This window comes from Camelus bactrianus, chromosome 13, assembly GCF_048773025.1.
Source record: "Camelus bactrianus isolate YW-2024 breed Bactrian camel chromosome 13, ASM4877302v1, whole genome shotgun sequence".
Lineage (NCBI taxonomy): Eukaryota > Metazoa > Chordata > Mammalia > Artiodactyla > Camelidae > Camelus > Camelus bactrianus.
In genome coordinates this window covers 21,236,226-21,256,518 of record NC_133551.1, presented here as the reverse complement: position 1 = coordinate 21,256,518, position 20,293 = coordinate 21,236,226, and the positions used below count along the sequence as shown (strand labels likewise).

General features: G+C 35.6%; 1 protein-coding gene across 23 annotated transcripts in view; it reads right to left on the bottom strand.

Moving 5' to 3' along the window:
• Positions 1-19,677, bottom strand: part of FUBP1 (far upstream element binding protein 1) — a 31,846-nt gene extending 12,169 nt beyond the window's left edge. For 7 of the 23 annotated variants that reach the window (XR_006727769.2, XR_012511159.1, XR_006727768.2 and 4 more), the window contains exons 1-18: positions 19,444-19,677; positions 13,387-13,477; positions 12,487-12,549; positions 11,645-11,683; positions 11,128-11,167; positions 10,565-10,617; positions 10,405-10,476; positions 10,219-10,276; positions 9,006-9,168; positions 8,819-8,917; positions 8,591-8,692; positions 8,250-8,352; positions 8,053-8,153; positions 7,539-7,680; positions 6,711-6,871; positions 4,283-4,434; positions 4,121-4,200; positions 939-1,076 (exon numbers count right to left, since the gene is read on the bottom strand). Coding sequence is in view for 18 of the 23 variants with exons in the window: in XM_010963360.3 (XP_010961662.1) it covers positions 939-1,076; positions 4,121-4,200; positions 4,283-4,434; positions 6,711-6,871; positions 7,539-7,680; positions 8,053-8,153; positions 8,250-8,352; positions 8,591-8,692; positions 8,819-8,917; positions 9,006-9,168; positions 10,219-10,276; positions 10,405-10,476; positions 10,565-10,617; positions 11,128-11,167; positions 11,645-11,683; positions 12,487-12,549; positions 13,387-13,477; positions 19,444-19,563 (1,777 nt within the window). In the remaining 5 variants the exon portion in view is untranslated. The remainder of the gene's footprint in view (positions 1-938; positions 1,077-4,120; positions 4,201-4,282; positions 4,435-6,710; positions 6,872-7,538; positions 7,681-8,052; positions 8,154-8,249; positions 8,353-8,590; positions 8,693-8,818; positions 8,918-9,005; positions 9,169-10,218; positions 10,277-10,404; positions 10,477-10,564; positions 10,618-11,127; positions 11,168-11,644; positions 11,684-12,486; positions 12,550-13,386; positions 13,478-19,443) is intronic. The other 16 variants (XM_074376174.1, XM_010963361.3, XM_074376180.1 and 13 more) reach the window with 14 other exon arrangements.
• Positions 19,678-20,293: the final 616 nt, after the last annotated feature.

Sequence of the window (20,293 nt, the reverse complement as noted above, 5' to 3'; positions counted from 1 at the left end):
GGAAGAAAAGGAAACCTCTTCCATATAGTAAAATACCAACCAGTAAATGTAGAATGAATGATGGAAGTAGAAATTATCATAGTTGTGATGGAATCAGACAGGTGTTATCAATGACAGCTAAGGCAGATGGGCAGAATTTCAACGAGGAACAGGATAATGGTATGATCTCAGTCTCTCCAGAAATAGTAATTTCAAGGAGAAAAAAGGTGACCTTACGGTATAGAAACCTGGCAGACACCAACATGATTGAGTGACCATGGTACCGCCTCGGGAATAAAACAGGCCAACATTGTATGACCCCTCCTGTAATGCACCAAGAGCACAGCATTCATTTCCGAGGTATTCTTGACATATTGTAAGCAGGAACCCTGATCATGCTTTATCTTCATGAGAGAAGGCTGAAGGGACCTAGGATGATGCACCATCATCTCACAGAAGTCTGTACTCTTCATAGCATGAAAAAGACCGAGGAATTATTCCTGATTGGTGAGAAACTGTTATGAAATCTAAGGGCTGTGCATTGCAACAGTAATGATGTATTAACCTTAACTGATTTTGAAGGCTGTGTGATGGTTACGTATTTTTGGAGCAATAGAGAAAGGAGTATTTAAGGGTAATGGGGCATTACGTCTACAGCTTGGTTAATGGTTCTGAAAAAGACTAATGATAATAGATAGGGACACACATAAGAGGGTAATGGAACAAACAGAGATAAAATATTAACAGCTAGGTTATCTGGGTGTTATTGGTAATGTATCTTACAACTTTCATTAAAGTTTGCAGTTATTTGAAAGTAACTTGGTTTTAAAAAGCAAAGGCTGCTTACAGAAGCTGTAACTGGGTAATACTAGAACTTTGGGAGATACTATACATTGATGTACCTTATACGTTCAAACTCAAGTTTTCACTTGCACATACAAAATAAGTGCTTTAGTTACCGTAGTTACCTTGTCCATTGGTTTGGGTTGTCGTTGGTGCACCGGCAGGAGCCGCAGGTGGTGGCTGTGCTTGTTGTTGGTAATAGTGAGCATAGTAAGCAGCCCAGGCTGCTGAATTTGGATCCGTTCCTGTCTTAGCTAGAATAAACACAAATTCAACATTTGCACCTAGTCCATCATCAATGTCACACACACACACACACACACCCTCTAGCAAATATACAGACTCCAATATTAACTGGGCATAAAAAATAAATAGTAAGTGTAAACTTTTAAATTCTTCCAGCATTTTTATTGTCATCATTAGTTTTTATTATAGAAAAGTGAGGCTCAGAGATTAAGCGACTTTCCTAGTTCCTAGAAAACTGGGGAGTGGCAGGGTTGGGACAGGAATAAAGATCTTTGGCTTCAAATCCAATGCTTTGTCTCAAATCATTATATGCCCTTGTTTTTTTCCAAACCACTTTTGACTCAAGTAAAACATTTCCATGTGGCAGATGACTAAAGGAAAGGATTTCTAGGGACTAACCTGTACAAGAAAGGAACAATTATTTTACAATTATGAACTCTGTCCTGTCTTGCTTTCAATGAAGAGAAAACTTAAAAATCTTGGAAAAAGAAACAGAGATTAGTCATATTTCATCTCATCATATTTCACTGTTTATTATAAAAGATAAACTTGATGTCATTGCTCTACTTGAACTTCTTCAATTATTTCCTGGAGTCTTTAGTAGGACTTTTAAGTACAGCATTTTATCATTCAGTATCTTCAAGATATTTAGACACTCTCATTTATACTTTTCCTTTTCAGGCTCATCTCCCTACTGTCGATATTTTTCAAATACTCAAGTTCTGGCCATAGTAAATTAAACTGCTTGCACTTTTCAAGTCCCCATGCTCATATCTGGGTCTTTCACCATGTTATACTTCCTCTGCATGTGGCTGACCCTCACTCATCAATCAACTGATGGGTTAACAGTTTGAGACTTCTCAGTCAGAAACAGAACTCCTCTTGGTGATTCTGTCTTTTATACTGGGAGTATCAGGATACTAATAAAGATCTATCTTTTTCAGTTTATATCCTTAATAATGTAATTTCCTAAGTCAGAGTTTTTATCTATATGTAATCTGTTTAGGTTTCATCCCAAATAGGCAGCAATTCTCAGCTGCTTAATAAAGCAAGTGTTAGTGAAGTTTGAGGAAAAAATAAAGATTTCTAGAGCAATACAATTTCTAAGGTGATACAATTATAAGGCATTATACCACTCTCCAAATCTTTCTCAAGTAATAAATGTATAGCTTTTCTATGCTGTATATTTATCTTAATAGTATCATTACCTGTATAGTAATAAATATATATTTCATTTGAGACCATGTCTGAATAGAGAAACTGAAATTAAACAGACTTTAGGAATTGATACTTGTACTTGTAAATGTGTGGACTATATATGAAAACCAGTCTCATAACTACATACAATACATAGAGAACTTTGATCATTTTATACTTAAGAAAGCAGATTGAGATGGGTTTAAAACTTGCTTGCCACCCCATAATTAGTAAGCTGTAAGACTAGACTTTACCAGGTGTTTCACTCTGAGGTCTAAGTTCTTGATTACTACATAAACCTTGTAACAAGCCACTATTTTTTTTAACAGAAACAGATCTTATCTCAGAGAATACTGACTTTTATTATCAATATAGGGCCACATTTAAGTACCAGGACGTTTAAACACGTTGACTGCCCAGTGTGTGGATCAGGTGACCCCTGAGGAAACACAATTGTCATCCAGATTTGAGTGACACTGACAATTAACACGTTAACACAAAGTCACTCAACAATTTCATTTAAATCAATTGTTTTGATTTTTACATAATGCTAATTCTAATATAAGCAATATCTAACCCTAGCTGTTATCTTTTAGCTAAAGAGGTTTCTTCTTTCTCAAAGACAGTGCTAAAAGCCACAGTCATTAACCAAGTCTTAACAGTGGTGACTTTACCACTACGCCAAGTGGGAAAAAGAGACTGTGATACAGAGACCACTTATTCCCATCATTCTTCTCAGTCATGCTACCTACCCAAACAAAGCCCACAGGTGCAATCCTGCAGGTCCAAGTTATCCAATATAAATCTGTCCTTATTTTTCTCAAACTCTAATCTCTTCAGTGGCATGATTCTTCTACTTAATCACACCATACCAATTAGCTTACAAGAGGGAAAGAAAAGACCTTCCATTCTTTTAAAGACTAACTCTTACACAATTTGCTCCTTGAATGTGTTGAGAGTTGTGGTTATTTGGTAACTGTTCTGTTGTGTCATATTCCAAAGAGCGAACTTCCTATGAAATTAAAGTACATTATAATATAGGGCCACCCTTAAATGCCAGAATGTTCAATAAAACTAAAACAATTACATTTAAACAAATTGTTTTTTTAAAAAATAAATATACTAATGTGAAAAGGAATTTAGTACCTTCCTTGAAACTATTCCAGTGAAAGAAGCCTAAAACATAGGTAGTAAGTGAGAAAAAAGGGTCATTAAGTAAAAGTTATTTGGTTTCAGTGAATGCCCCCTTTGACCATGATGGAAAGAAAACTACAGGGTGGGAAAAGATTCATGAATAGAAGAAAATGTAACATATATAATCCAGATCTGAACAGAGAAAATATTTAAATGAATTTTTAGAGTTCTAATATGCACGTATTTATTACAGTTCTGTTTTTTACTAATATTAAAAGGCAATTTATATACCTTATTTGAGATTTTGGGAGTTTAATCCCCACGTATTAACACTCCATTAGACTCTTAAAAGTACATTAACTAATTAACTATATTTTCATAGATAATTCACAATTAACACATTATACATTTGATGGCCCTAACATCTAAAATCTAGGACTTCTTCCTATTGCTTTTCGCTTTTTTAGCATTCTGCTGTGTCACTTCAAAAGTAGAAAAAGCCAAATGCAGATAGAAAGTTTCAGGAAACAGACCATATTCACACCAGTCTTACACACTGTGGTAGAATCAGTACCTCACACTCCTGCTGAAGGAGTGAAACAAGTGCAGAAAATGCACACCATATAGAATCAATAGTAGAAAACGTATGCATAGAACAGGAGTGGCAAAAACAAACAAACAAAAAAACACAGATTATACACAAATGATAAGCATCTTTTACCTGGATCAGGAGGGGCCTGTTGCTGCCAATGTGGATATGCATTTCCCCACCCCTGGGGAGCATAAGGGGCTGGAGGACCACTGAAAATAGAAATCAATTTAAAAATACAATTTACCAAAATTTAGAATCTTTCAGAAGCCTAAAACCAAACTAAAAACTTACTGAGGAGCAGGGCCAGGTGGTCCCGGATTATAAGGTGCAGGGTTATATGGTCCCATTGGAGTTCCAGGCCCAGGAGGCCCAGGAGGCCCATGTGGGCCTGGGACACCATGGGGCCCATGGGGTACAGGTGGCCCTAAAGGATTTACTGGGCCCTGCAAAAAAGCAAAAAGACAAACAAAAAATCAGAAAGACAGTAATGGTTAAGCATTTCAAAGGCCAAATAATCTTTCATTTCTACCCTTTTATATACCTACAAGCAATCTAAAATTTATGATTTTCCTTCATTTCCTCACTCATGTCGCAAAATCTCTTAACTCTATCGTATTAGTGGGACATGTAAAATTAAAATCAATACCATCAGCAAAGAAATGAAGCATTTCTTTTACCTTCCACTCTTTTCAGACTATTCCTTTTTCCATTATTTCCTTTTATAATTCCTACTTTTACTATCCCTTTATCATCTAAATATGAAAGTTTATCAAATGTCAAGTCCTTATCTCTAGCTCTTCTCTTTCTGCATCTACTCCACATCTATCTTCCTAACATTAATCAGAGAACCATCTTGACAATATAGTCTTAGGTCTTGACAAATTGCTTAGGTCTGATGCTGTGAAATGGCTACTGAACACTTACTTCACCAATAATGTAACAAGGTCTCTCTCTAAAGTCTTCTTCACAGCCTGTCACCAAATTCCATTTGAATCAATAATTTATTTAAATTCATTTCCTCCCTTATCATTTATCATAATTTTCTAAGTACCATGAAGATTCTTTTAACTGATTTAACAAATCAGGATATTTCAAATCCATTTCATGCCACATCATAATTAATAATGCTTAGTTAATTCTTTTTTGATAATCCAACTTGCAAAGACCACTAGATTTAACTTTTAAAATAAAACATTCCTTTCATGAAGTTAATATTAACCATGTGACAATCTGACAACCAAATACAGATTAAGTATTTTTGTTCAATTTTCTCACTATAAAATAATAAAGCTAAACTTCATGACTTAAAAGTTCCTTTATTAACCTGTCTCTTTAAGCCTTTAACTGTTGTCATTATCCCTCACTTCTATTATCCATAACCTATCTTTCCCAAATAGCAAAAAAAAATTACTGGAAAAATAAAAAAAAAAGCAACATTTTTAACAGGGCTTTGTGCCAGGCCCATACATAATTCATTTAATCCCTATAACCCTACAATATAAAGTACCAAGGAGGAACAAGAGGCAAAGAGGAGTATAAACAACTTCCTCCAAGGTCGCACAGTCAGTAAATGATTCAGAGTATTTTGAACCCAAATGGCCTGACTCCAGAGTTCCTGATCTTAACCACTATACCTAAATGTTTCTCTAGAACCTTCTGTCTTGTTTGTCCATTAATCCAGAAGCAATCCTGATCCATGCATGCTAACAGTAAAATACAAAACCAAGATGCATCATCCATTTTTCTGGCATCAATTCCTGCCATTACTGAGTCCGACGAATTATTTTCTTAATTTTTTTTGAACAATTCCACTTACTTTCCATACCACAGAACTTAGAATGCTTGTGTATCTTTTTATAAGATATTCTTAAGTGTCTTTTGTACATTTATTTTTTGTGTTCCCAAGCAGAAAGAAACACTCCATTCACAGCATGGCAAACATCAAGGAGAACTTTCCTAAGAAATTCTAATTATTATTAATAATTTAAGATGCTCACTCACACACATGTTAATTCTTCACAGTAAGAGAAAACAGTAAAGCACAATTTGCTTCATTCACAAGAAAGCACAGTCAATACTCTTCACACTTTTTTGGTACTACCACCAGCAAACTTCTTCTGGAGGAAAAAATTCCAAATTTGGTCATGCATCAGAATCACCTGGAACATCCTTCTAGAATTAGATGCTGGGCCTAATGCAGACATTCTGAATTGGAACGGTTATTTGTAGAGGTGGAAAGCACCCAAGTAGTCTGCATTTTAAAACTCCCCAGATGACTCTCAGCCAGTCTAAGAATTAGGATTTGTAAATTTCTATTTTTAATGTGGGAGGGATATATCTGATTCACCTTTGCCTCACTCACCAGGGTTAGGCAAGTAAGCCCTTAATAAATACTAAATTCCTGTTAACTATCTCCTTCAAGTACACTCCACAACCCACTACCCACCCTACTGTCTTAACTTCAAGTAATGTTACCCTCTCTTACTTACCAAACTCAAATAAAAAAGGTTTAGAACACCTGTACCTGTGTATTTAACTGGGTTATTTTTATAGCTGGACAATCTATTCTATGTTGCATGCATCTGGTATGTGAAGAGATCTGTAATTTTAGAGTAGAAATTGACATTTTTCTGTATAGCACTTACAGGAGCATCTGAATTCACATTGTATTTAACTTACAGGGTCTGTACTATCAATTGAAAGCTTAAAGCATACTCACACCAATCTTTTCTTCTATGAGTTGCCGAGCATAGTCTATTTGCTGAGGAGTGCCACGGATTGTAAATAACTTCATATTAGGATCTGCATTAGGTGGAGGATTTCTCTGAAGTTCTATTCTTGCACCCGACTGTTGGCTTATGCTTTTTATGGTTTCACCTCCTAAAAGCAAAACACAGTAATTTCTCTAAAGATTCAACAAGGGGAGCTATTCAAAGGAACCCCGGTCACCTTACGGCCATTAAGAAGGAAGTTTTGACCAGCATCCCATTTGCCAATATTCTATAAGGGGTTTCCATTTATTCCACAGTTTAGATCAATTTATATAAAGCATTTCATGCTTCTCTTAAAATACATTTTAGTTTTAAGATATAACTTAATGTCTGTACCTAACCTTAAAATGAATGATAACATCAAAATACCTGCTTCACAGAAATTGCTTTAATAAGCAATGTAAACATAAACTAACACAATTATTTAAAAACTCAAAAATTTAAAACCATGTGTCAGGAAAAAGCAAAGTAAGTAAGAATACTCAGACCTCTTGTTAGGTCAGAAGAAAAGTTAAGAAACACTAGTAATTAAACTATCGGTCCCCTTTTCTAGAAGCCAGTGTAATTCAAATCCCACTCTCTAAGTACACATACAGTCCTTCATTTATGTCTCAGTTGTCATGAATCGATGTTAACACTTTTCAACTAAAACACAGCCAAGGAAAAAAATTATTGCTACTCATTTACAACAGCAACAGAAATAGCATCCAGAAAAATTAGATGAAGGTTTAATTTTTAACCACACATTAAAACATTAAGAGTTTTAAATATATTGCCTTTTCCTATTATTAATCCAGTTTTCCCAGTTGGGACAATGAAATTAAATTCCTGTAGTCCACCAGGTGGTCCCATGTTCCAGTTGCCTTGACCTCTACCTCTTCCTCGACCACCAGGTCCAGGTCCACCAGGATTGCCAGCCTAAAGAGAAGAAGGACAAGAAGGAAAGACAAAGTCAGAAATATATTCTTCTTTCCACCATAAAATTATTACATGTCTATTTTCATCTTCCAAAATCAGAAATTTAGAGACACTGGGAGATGCCTTAGCCCAAATAATCAGCAAGTGGCAACCACCATTCATTCTTTTCATACTGTGGTGAATAAGGTAGTGCACTTATGTAGCTGCTTTCCTGCTCCAAGATGTCTACCTCAAAGCAATTTAAACTTTCTACCTATTAATAAAATATCATCAAACAGATTCTAGTTAAAAAAATATATTTTCAGATTTAATGAAGGAAAACGTTTTTTTTAAAGAAAACAAAACAACGAAAACATTAACATTCTATCAAACCTGAACACTTCGAAGAAGGTCTGTAATAATTTCTGCGGCATGCTGACATCGGTCTGGAGGTCCTGTTATTTGTGCTATTCTATCAGGTGTTGTTCCGTCATCTTCAAAGCAAAGAAAACAAATAGGATTAATTTAACATTAAACGTGTCAAAAGTAACTGCTGCCAACACTTAAAAAAATTAAATACATGGACTTACCTGGCTTAAACTGAATTCGAACACCGGCATCATTTTGTATTTTTTTAATCATCTCTCCATTTCTTCCTATTACAATGCCAACAGCAAATCTTGGAATGGGGACCTTATGCAAAGACAGTATTAGGAAAGTCATTTCCTGAAAAACTAATCTCCCTCAAATCATAAAAGCACTATACTTAAATAGGTTAACAAGACACAAGATATACATTCTGTATTCTAAGGTGGAAAGTGAGGAGGAAAAGACGATACAAAGTTAGAGAAGGCTATATAACACAAAACAGGGAAAACCCATTTATTTATGAATAAGCATCCAAGCATTTCTTAATGGTATTTTTACTTACATCTATCCCTTCATTTCCTCCTATTCTTGACCCATACTCATTTCGAACTTCTCTGAAACCACCTTGATCACGAATTAACTCTAACACCATTTCCTTGGCTTGCTGAAGTAGAAAAAATTACCCAATTTAGAAGGCATGTCTCAAAACACTATAATCATTCATGCATGTTTTTGCCCACTCTGCCATCCACCCCAAAACCTTCTTTGTAAAATATAAACTTAGATTTACTTGAACTTTGTATGGGTCTCCTGTAATCCTAAGAGGTTTGTCAGCACCAGTGTTCTGAGGTCCATCTTGGATCATAACCATTTTAACTCCAGCCCGCTCCTGTTAATCATAGAAATTGTATGTATTAACAGAAAGGAACAGGTTTCAAAACAGACAAAAACTAATCATTTTACAAACATAGTAATACCTGAAGTTGTTTAATAGTCTCTCCCCCCTTTCCAATAACTAATCCTGCCTTGCTAGCTGGAATCATGATTTCTTGAACTGCATTTCCTGGTCCATCACCATGATGGAAGCCAGGGGCTGGTCTTCCTTTTTCAACAATCTGGTCCAGTAACCGTTTTGCTGACCTGTTAACAAATAGTCAATGCAAAATAATATAATCAGATACTTCACCCATCCTAATTCAGGTTTAGGTGTCTGAAAACTAAATTATAACGATTTTAATTAAAAGATACCATCAGTGTCAAAGATCAAAACCATGGAATAAATTTTCGAGGTATATAATCTTCAATATTTTTGAGAATAGTCCGAAATTTCCAAGACACACCCTACTTCTAAAGTTATCTCAGAATTAAGCTGATTCTTCTAAAAATTAAATGAGGTATTTACTTTTTAAACCTCCACTTTGGTTATTCACATGTTAAAATTTATTTGTTCATTCAACAAATACTCAAGAAATGTCAACCGTGTGTCAGGTACTATTCTAGGTAGCAGGGTTACAGCACTGAAGTACACAAACAGGGTTCTTGCTGGCATGGCTTAACTTCATTAAGTTAAAAACAGCATGTTAAATAAACAACATGTCATTTGTTAAGTGCTATGAAGAAAATCAAAGCAAGACAAAATGTTTGTGTGTGTGTGTGTGTGTGTGTGTGCGTGCGCCTGTGCAATGATGTTATTTTATGCAAAACAGACCAATGACCTGAGGGGAAAATGTTCCAAAGAGAAGAAATGAGAAGTTGAAGGGACTCACATGGGAAGCATGCTTGATGTGCCAGGATGGTGGCTATCTCTAAGCAAGTGGTCCACTGTGTTAAACAAAGCTAAAAGGCTGAATGATGTGGTGGCCATTCATGATCTTGAGAAGAGCAATTTCATGGAACAGTGGGAATTAAAAGCCTGATTGGTGTGAGTTTAAGACAAAATGAAAACAGAGGCAGATGATACAGCAAGTAGAGCTACCACTCTTAAGGAGATTTTTTTGGCAAAAGGGAGCAAAGAAATAGAAATGTGGGATTTTTTTTCGTTAAAATAAAGGAATTTTCAAGCATGTCTGTATGGTGTTAGAAACTACCTAGAAAAGGGGAAAATTAATAGTCTAGGCGAAAGCTGGTTCAATCACAGGGACAATATTCTTCAGTAAGAAGGAAGGGCTGGCACATGATTTTCATACTTACTGGACAGATTCAGGTGTTCCAGTTAACATACAAGACCTTTCTGGAAGGCCACCACTGTCTACAATTAAAAACAAACAAACAAAAAATCTGAGGTCAAGAAAAGATTAATAGTATCATTTTCACTAGCAATTTAAAAAATATGCTAGTTTTCTTGTCACTATGAAAATAGCAAGAGAATAACGTTACCAGGAGCTATCTGTATTTTGCATCCAGATTCCTGTTGTATGCGTGAGATCTGTTCACCTCCTCTGCCAATTACTAGTAAGAAAAAAGAAAATATTTGCTGAAAGATTTTTAAGTATGCTTTGATTATGTTTTCAAAGCTTTAAAAACTTAGGTTACTTACTAAATCCAACCATTCCATCTGGAACTTTGTATTCTTCTGTCATTACAGACCTGCTAAGAAATAACAGAAACGAACATTTTCCTTCAAAAAAAGGTAAGTTGTTTACATAAAAGGTAAACATAAAAATGGAAATCTGATGGCTTAAATTAGGTTTCTAGAAACACGCTCAAAAGTCAAAATATGGGGCTTGAGTAGTTAAAGTCAGAATCTTAATTAAGGTGACATATCAAATAAGGAGCATATGATAGTCAGAACAGTTTGAAGGCATAAACACAAAGAAGCTGGGGTAGAGTTCAGGAAATTTCATCTTAACAGTTAACTTTAATTCACCTTAGTTTTTCTAAAATGTGGAATTCTAATTCCACACATCCTTCCAAGTTACAAATATATTTCATTCAAAAAGAAAATAGGTGATAGAGAATGATCAGTTTAAATCAAAGGAAATGAACCACACACATGACCCCCACCCCTCAAATTCACTATACACTAACTTGGTTATGTTTCACATACAGTTCAACTAAAACTTGCAAAGTACTCTTTGAAAAGTTGTTATTTGACTATACCTTTGCTGCTGATGCATCGGTGGTAACTGTGTTCCGAAAGCTACCAAAAAATTAAGTAAAATGAAAAATTTAAATTTAAGTTGACATGTTTAATACAATCATATTAAGAAATTCTAAAATCTTTCCCTGATAACACCTTGAAGAGAGCAAAATTTTATGCAGAATACTTAAAACTGACAGTGAGCAGTAAAGTCAGTGAAAAGGCAGACATTAGCAACAGCACACTAAAAAATGGTCTTTTTTCAAGTGGCATAAGCAAAGATTAAGAAATGCAAGTATAAAATAAACTGAATATATATGTAAAATAATTGAGCAACCAAATATTAATATATACATGGCCATAACTGAAGTGAGAGATTATAAATACAGGAAAAATATTTTTATAAAGAAATTCATTCAAAAAGAAGTTATGGCCTTCAACTAACTTCAAAGATATCCAATAAACATAGGAAAACAAAGCCCTGATTAAAATCCACAATTACTTTAGCTTTTAACCCAATTTAAAATAAATACTTACAGTCATTTTGAGGAGCAACTTTCTTAGCGTCTGGCTGATCTGCAAAATTAAGAGTCTTTTAATTTTTTTTTGCCAATAAGCACAAATATAAGACTTAGCTCCCCCGTGCCCAAGCAAGAATACCAATATAAACATTTACTGAAAAGCTGAGGGTATGGCTTATCATTTGAACCCAACCACCAAAACTCAGCCCAAACATTTAGTAATTGAAAGAAAACTGCATTTCTTTCATTCTCTTCATGTTTAAAAGATGCACAGACATTAAAAAAATTTTTTTTTACTGAATCAAATCACTGACCTTAGTGTATGTTAAGCACTTTAGAACGATACATGACAAAGTATTTAGTCCGTTACTAGCAAAATATCACATGCTAAAGTCTAATGATGCTTCCCACTGTTGGAACTGAAGACTGGAAGGAAAAAAAACTATCAAACTGTGAAAATTTGACATATCAAAAGTTGAGTGTATCTGACAGTGACCACAAAGCTATGCAAAATAAATAAATAAAAAATCACATTACAAGGCAATCTCAATCTAAACTCTTCTATTGTTCCTAACCAAACATTTCACAGCATAAACTTCAGCAGAAACTCAAACAACTACATGACTGCATCTTTATCTACATCCTTTACACAGAATACAATGCATACCTTGGAGTAGGCAACCTATAGCTGAAAGTACTACATTCTCCTCCCCCCTTCAAACTTAATGATTAAACATCAGAATGTTGTGCAGCAAAAATTCAGACACATAATCCAAGGAATATTTGTGTTCATTTAAGAATCCACTGGTTTATTTCACGTTTACATACTGAACACAGGTAATAAATAAAAACTCCTGCCTTTAAAAGGAGAGGGCATTCCCTCCCAGTGTGTTGTACTGCTCGGACTTGTCCAAGAGCCATCTACACATAAAATAAAAAGAATACATTACATACAACATCTGAAGCATCATTAGCTCATTTTTTTGTATATTAATACCTCACTATTAATGTGAAAGACAAATAAAAGGAAACCAAATACTCCTGGTCAAAAGCTACAAATACATTCTATAGGCTCATTCAGAATCCTCCTTTTAAAAAAAGTAAAAAGAAAATGACAAAAAGAAAATGTATCAAAATTCATATATCAAATCTAAAACAAAAAATACGTGCAGACTTCTAAGTTCAGAAGCTTCAACAATTGTTTTTTAAAAAATACAAGGCACTGTATATCTACTGTTTTAAGCCACATTTTGAGTTAAACCTAAAACACGAAACAAGGTACTAAAACAAACGAAAAAGTAACAAAAAATGGTATAACTTGCAACACTCTAAAGTAGCAAACTATAGCAACTTCAACCTTTAAAGTGATATCTGAAATAGCAAAATAATGAAACAACAGCATCTCAGATTAATTCATGTATGATGAGAAGAACCAGTGAAATGTCTCCTAAGCATTTTATATTTTTGTTTTCTTCAGTATATTAACAAGTTGTCTGTGCAAACTGTGAATCTGGCATAATCCTAAAAGAGGGAAAATGATGTTTTCTAGTAAGACAAAACTGGCTGGTTGACTCAAATTTTACCTACCTTGTCTAGGTCTCTTTTCCCTCCCTCTCCTTGAAGCCAAAATAAACCTTACAATTTTAGGAAACTTATGATAAAAGTAGTATTTCAAAAAAAGAACACTTAAAAATATTGAAATCCACTTCATCTAAACTCTGTATAAAACAATTCAAAACATTTATTGCTATAACTTACCTCCATCTTCCAAAGGCCTTTTTTGTCCCCCATAACCATAGTCATTTGAATTCAGTGATGTACCAGCATCACCTCCAATTTTTGCAGCAATCTAAAAAAACAGAAACAAACCATCATTAAGGATAGCATCATAACTACTATATAGCTATTCAGCACTAAATTTCCTCACATATTTTCTAATACATTTGTTTGCTAAATATCTATCAGATAAGCAAATTAATTTGGTAGAAAGATGAAGTAAAATTACAGTTCAATTTATTACTACCATTAATAACTTCAGAGAGTTAACAATCATCATCTGGAATTAAGCTTCTGATACATCTCTGTAAAAATAAAGCAATAATCAATTATAAATTTTTAGAAGACTGCTTAAATAGCTTTGGGGAAAATCTGGATCCTAATTCTATCTTCTCTGCAGCTCTTTCCCATGGCTCTTCAAAAGATCTGTGTTGGCAGAGAATGTGATCACCTTATGGGGCGCTAAGGCTGTGCTATCTTAATAGGGTAAACGCTAGTCATATTTGGTTAGAGTACTTGATACGTCTAGTCCAAACTGAGATATAGCTGAAGTGTAAAATACACACTGGATATTGACAACTTAGAACAAATACAAAGAAGGCAACGCATCTCAAAAATCTTTGTATTGAACGTGTTAAAATGCTAGTATTCTGAATATGTTGGGTTAAATAAAATATGTGACTTGCATTTTATTTCTACTAGACAATCTTTTTCCAAGGAAACATGGGGAGGTGTGGGGACAAGCCTGGGAATTTGTATGTCTAAGAAAGTCTCAGCTATAGAACCACAACTTAGTTCATTCTTGGAGACTTTTACCTTTTAGAGTGAGGAAAGTAATTGCTTGCACTTGATCAAATAAACATCAAGTAAGAAATACCAGCCTCAAGTCACAAGTACCCCATAACTAGGAGATATTCATTGCACTTTTCTATGAAGGGAAAATGAAACTAATATTGCTGAATGCCAGCAAAGGCCAAACTCTACATTATAATAAATGTTTTACACTCCTTTTGTCACTGAATCATCCTAACTATGTGAGGTAGAAAGTACTTAATGAGATAGATATCCATTTTGTAACTGAAAAAAATCCGAAGGGGTAACTTAACTAAGGTTGCATAGTAAGTCAATAGTAGATAAGTCCCAATTTCTGTACACTTCCATGGCAATTACTATAAGGGGTAATCACCAAAGATGGGTGATGGGCTTATTAGACTTCATTATATTATTGTTTCAATTTTGAGTATGTTTGGAATTTTCCATGATAAATTAAACAGAAAATAAAGCTTTTGGTAACTGGAATTCTCCCAAAGAAATCTTGATGTGGAATTAAACCAAGTGCCTCAAGCTTCACTATAATTAGAAAACTGGAAAGGATAAGAGTATTCAATAACTTGAATTCAATATGCATCATGTAATTCCTATATATATGGAAATATCAGTTCCCACATACTGACTATACTTCCTAGGGTTCCTAGATTTCCCTTTTCCTCCTCTGTAAATGCAAACACCTATCACAAAGCATATTTGGATTAAGTATAAAAATGCTTGATAAAAAAAGTATACAATTATGTATTTCCTGACTCTCTGTAGCTTTGGTCAATCTAACCTACCTTAATCATCTTTCACTTTCTTAAAAGCCTGTTCATATCTTTGATCTAATTAAAATCTTATTTTCTTTTCTGAAAGTTTTCTTCATTACCCCTGAAACTGTTTTTCTACCCTTCAGTTTTAAAGCACTCAGCACTTGAATTGTTCCTCAGGAACTTAAATACACTGCTGGGCACTGATGTTATAAGGAAAGTGTTTCAGGTCAGAGAAAACAGTACTATTAATGAAGGAAAATGTTTAGGCCGTTAATACCTTCTGCAGTTAGCTTTTATAAACACTACGAGTTTGCAGAGCAGCACTCCTCCAACTCCAAGGAACTTCTGCACAGAGAAAGGATACTTATTTATACTCCCCTGTTCACTGAATAGTTCTAAAACTATCCAAATGAAAATCATAGTTGATCCTTAGTTCACTCAGAAGAACCAGTTAACATCATCTCAAAAATTCAGAACCAATACAAAGATATCAGAAAAGAGCTTCTGGTAAAAATACTAACAGATGTGACTAGTTTTCAAAAATCAATAGAAAATATTACACTTCCTAGGTCACTACAAAGGATTAATTTAAGAGAAACAATTCCTAAAATCAACCTCTAACTATATAAAATTCTTATGAGACTAGTAGAATTAAGTGTAGGTAATTTCTCTGATTTTAATTTATAACAAAAATTCAACCTTTCTGTTTGGACCCTCCATACTTAAACGAGTAAATTTTTTTGTGCTTTCATTATTTTAACATTTTCCACCTTTCTTCATTATAGATTATTCCTAGAATCCAAGAATTCTGGAGTTAAATGGAAATTTAAGAGATTATTCAGTCATACCACTGATTCTGGAGATTAAAAGGACAATTACAAAACAACAAACAACAACACATTAAAGGCTGATTTTCCGGAGTAAATTACCTAAATGCCAAAAATGACTAACTCCTAATTTTCAGTACATTCACTACATGCTTCCTTAGGCTTTGGGGTCTGACTGTGATTTGGGGTGGGCAGTAATTCTAGTTTTACTGCTTTGTGCCAAATCTTCTTAAGCATCTGTGCCCCACTCATCTCTTGTGTACAAAAGAAGACAGTTTCTATACTTACCTTATAGGATAGTTGTGAGAAGTAAATTAATACTACAAGATATGCTTAGCACAGAGCCTAATATGTAGCATATAAACTGCCAGTTATTATGAACAAATCAGCAAACTATAATTCAACCATAAAGCAGGGTCCATAAGGCTTAAAATATTTGATTTTAAAAACTTTTAACTGATTTTTTTTTTGTCCTGGCCAAAAACTTTGAAGAACAGTTATTTTCAAAACAAAACATTACTACTTAATTAAAGTTACCTGTTGATTCAATTTAATAACTATTGAATACTAAGGGCAAAGTCCTAATGGATTCAGTTCCTATGCACCAGAAATGTGAAGAGGCTAGAAATATTACTAGGCTATCATTTAATTGAAAGCACTGTCCCCTCTCTACAGCCCAGGAATCTTTGGTTATTAAAATCAAGCTCTGCTACCCTGTCTCCAAACATTAAACAGCAACAGCACTCAAATGCTAGTTTTTACTGAAGAGATTAATGGTAAGTTAAAAAGTCAGTAATTCTATTTTATAAATTTTTCATTGCATTCAAACAACATAATTCAGTTTGAATTACTTTCACAATGACCAGGGAAGAGATGTCAAGAATTGAGTACTTAACGACTAATAATAGTTGTTTAGAGGGGAAGTGATGAAGGTTGATATTCTTGTTTATCCTGTGATTTAGCACTCTACTTGGTCTCAATCTCTAATTTACTTCTATCTTCATATAACTGTAAGGGGGAAAAAAGTAGATACACTTTAATTTCCCAATGTTTCAGAGACTAAACTTGTTATTAGTGGATCACTAAAGATCTAAGAATTTCAACCTCACTCTCTGCAGTTACAGCGTAAAATACACAAACGTAAATTTCTGAAGTACACAGGTTGGAAACCCTAAACTAGAGAAGCAATCTGATGTCTGTGTGCTGGATTTAGCACACAAAATATTATAAAAATCGGGCAGTTTCACATAAAAAAAAATAAACTATTAGAATTCTCTGGGGAAAAAAATGGACAATTCAGCCTGAAGTGCCAGATGGCAACAATCAGCTAGAGTAAATGCTACTAGCATTTACTAGATAGAGACCAGGGATCCTAATTATTTGTTCTGCTTTCCTGCATAACAAAGAACTGTCCAGCTAAAATGCCAATAGCTGTCCCACTGGCACACAGCTCCTTGAGGGCAAGAAGCTGTCCTTACACCTCTTCCTTCCAAAGAGCATAGCACAATACTCTGGACAAAGAAAAGAAATGTAAGGTTAGATGGGGATTTTGGAAATATAATTCAGTATCCATTTGATATAGATAAGGAAAAAAAGCAGTTCATATATTTAACCTAACTTGTTCCTTCAGTCCAAGCAATTCTCCCTATACTCCACTTATATAATCAGACAAGCAACTACAACTGATATATGGAGGCATTCTCAAATGCAATCAGAAGGGATAATTCAACTCAAATGCTAACCTTGAGAATCTCAGATTTAGGACCAATTCCGTAGAAATAATCAAATTACAGCAAAGACATTTGTAAATCATATTACAGCAAGGGCATGTTGAGCTACTGACATATAAACAGAAAGCAAGAAGTTCCATATTTTGACAATTTCTATATTAAAAAAGCAGACAAACTTAGTAAGAAAATTGTGCCTAGAAGTTGTATCCATCTGTACCTTTTCTCACCTCATTTTCCACCCTCCTTCCCCTACCCAATTCTATCCTCCAATGACTTCACTCTTAGGTTTTTTTCATCTTCTAAACCCCATACCTTTGCACATGCTGCTTCTTTCTCCACTGGTCAAACTTTCACTCATTCTTTAATGCCTTGCTTAGAACATCAGTCCTTTACTTTGGCAGTTAGGTACCCCACTCCCTGGTGTTAGGTATAGTGCCTGATTCACAGAAGAACTAGAAACGTTTAAGAACAAATGAATTAACAGTGCCCATACTGTGTCTACTGCTTGAAAGCATTAATCAGATACTATTCTTTTGCATTTGGTTCCTTGACTATATCATAGCTTCCTAGGAGGCAGACATCCAATTAACATAATTAGATCTCCAATATCTAAGTACAGTGTGCAGCAAATTAATTCAATATGCTAGGTGCATAAAATAATTCAGGTGAGTCTTCCAAACCCATCTAGTAAGAGTTTGTCCTCATATAAATGTTTCAGTCGCTATTCTAAGCATGTTCAGAAGTAATAAAAATTAGGTGAAGAAGTCGAAAAATTAGTATTAATGATAACTCTGCTGAGTCCTTGGAATATTTCTGAGTATAAATAAGTACAGGTACATTTTAATTTATAATGTCTTCCCATAAAAATACAAATTATTTCTACACCACTTCAGATTTTTGGGGAAGTGAACTCCTAAGGTAACCAAAACATACCACAAAATTAGTTTCTGATTACCATTAACTTAACATTATACTCTAAAAATGTCTAGCACCTAACATGCATCTTGTCATAGGAGAGTAAGATTCTTTTGCTTAAACACAAGCCCATACCAACATCATACACTTTTCAGTTACAATCAAAGGATTATCTAAATAAAGTTCAAATTAAATTCTGGAATACAACGTACTTTTTTTTTTTTTTTAACAGTTTTCGTTTGGGAAAAAAGTGGCTTCAGGGCAAATATACACACCTATGTAACACAAAGAGGTCTGGTCAGTTTACGACTCTGAATACAGACGCAGATTCAAATTGAAACTTCGGGTATAATGGGCCTGAAGCCATTTTGAGAAACAAGGGGGAAGGAACGGTAGAACACACGTAAATCCCGCCCTGAGAAGGGATTCCAACTCGGGATATTAGTTCTCTCTTAATTCTCTTCCTTGAAGGTGTGAAAGTGAATTCTACCGACAGGTTAATTGCGAGAGAGCCCAAATGGGCTGGAAGCTCTAAAGGCTGCTTTAATGACAGATCCCTTCCCTTACTATGGCTTGAGGACAGACCCTAGCCCTTTCCCAAACTCCCATTACCAGAACCTTCCATGCTATTGTGTAAAACTACGCGCGGTTTATCCCATAGAGGAGGATGTTCACTCTGAGGAAAAGGAAAATAGTAACTCCTTGAAGGAAAAAGCGCGAGTGCCGCAGAAGCGGGAGAAAAACCTAAAGCCATCTTCGCATAAGACGCGTTGGGGTTCAAAGCAGTTTAGACATCAGGAACACAAAACCCAGTTCCAGACTCTAATCAGTATTACCAACGTGGGGAAACGTGAGTCTCCTCACATTTCAGAGCCCGGAAGGGCACTTTTTTCCTCTTCCTCATACGCGAAGAAGTAGCGGCCTACTCAGCCAGCGGCCAATTACTGTGAGCTGTCGGGATCCCGCCGCGGGCTCCAGCCTTACCTGCCGGGCTCTCTGCAGCGCATCTTTGAAAGCATCGTTAACTCCTCCACCACCGCCGCCACCGCCTCCACCACCAGCTGAGCCAGAGGACGGTGGAGGCACTGTTGAATAGTCTGCCATGCCTACACTACAGTGGCCACCACCGCTTCTTCGCAGAGACCTCTCAGCCAACTGCTAAGAAAGAAAGAAAATGGCGGCCGTCGAGGCTGTATCACATTCTTGTGCGACCATCGTGCCGTAAAGGGGCGGAGACTGGAAGAAGAAAATCTCGCGATGTTTTGAAGCAACGCGTTGGTGTTTCGGGGGGGTGGGGCTGGAAAAAAGTCTCGAGTTGTCGCGAGAATTGTTTGTAGCGTACGCGTGAATGGAGGTTACTTTGGTGCCTCCTCTCTGTGCATTCTTGGGTTGCGGTTGTGCCGTTGTTCCACTAGGGTGGTGGGTAAGGCTGGCACGGCGACCGCGGTTTGCGTGAATTTTTGAAAGCCTGAAGAAAAGGAGTAGTTGTTTCTTGTCGGTCGCAGCCTCATGGAGGTAGCGGGGTAGGTTTTCAGCCGAGGGTCATTCTTTGTATCCTTGAGGAAGGGAATGACGTCAACGGGCGTAACGACGGCGCAACAGTGTCTCGGGAGCGCTGCAGCGGGGAGTGCGCCTCGGAGAAGCGCCCGTGTCGCCGCGCGGGGATGCTCCCGAAACCGTCCGCCCGGCGTAGCGGGAACTCGGCGTGATTTTCAGGGTAGTAAAGTGTCCTATATTTTATTTCTGGATTGTCCGATTTTTAAAACTTTTATCACGAATAGGGATGAAGTAAAGTGTCCCTGTGTTTTACTTTTAGATTGTCAGATTTTTACAT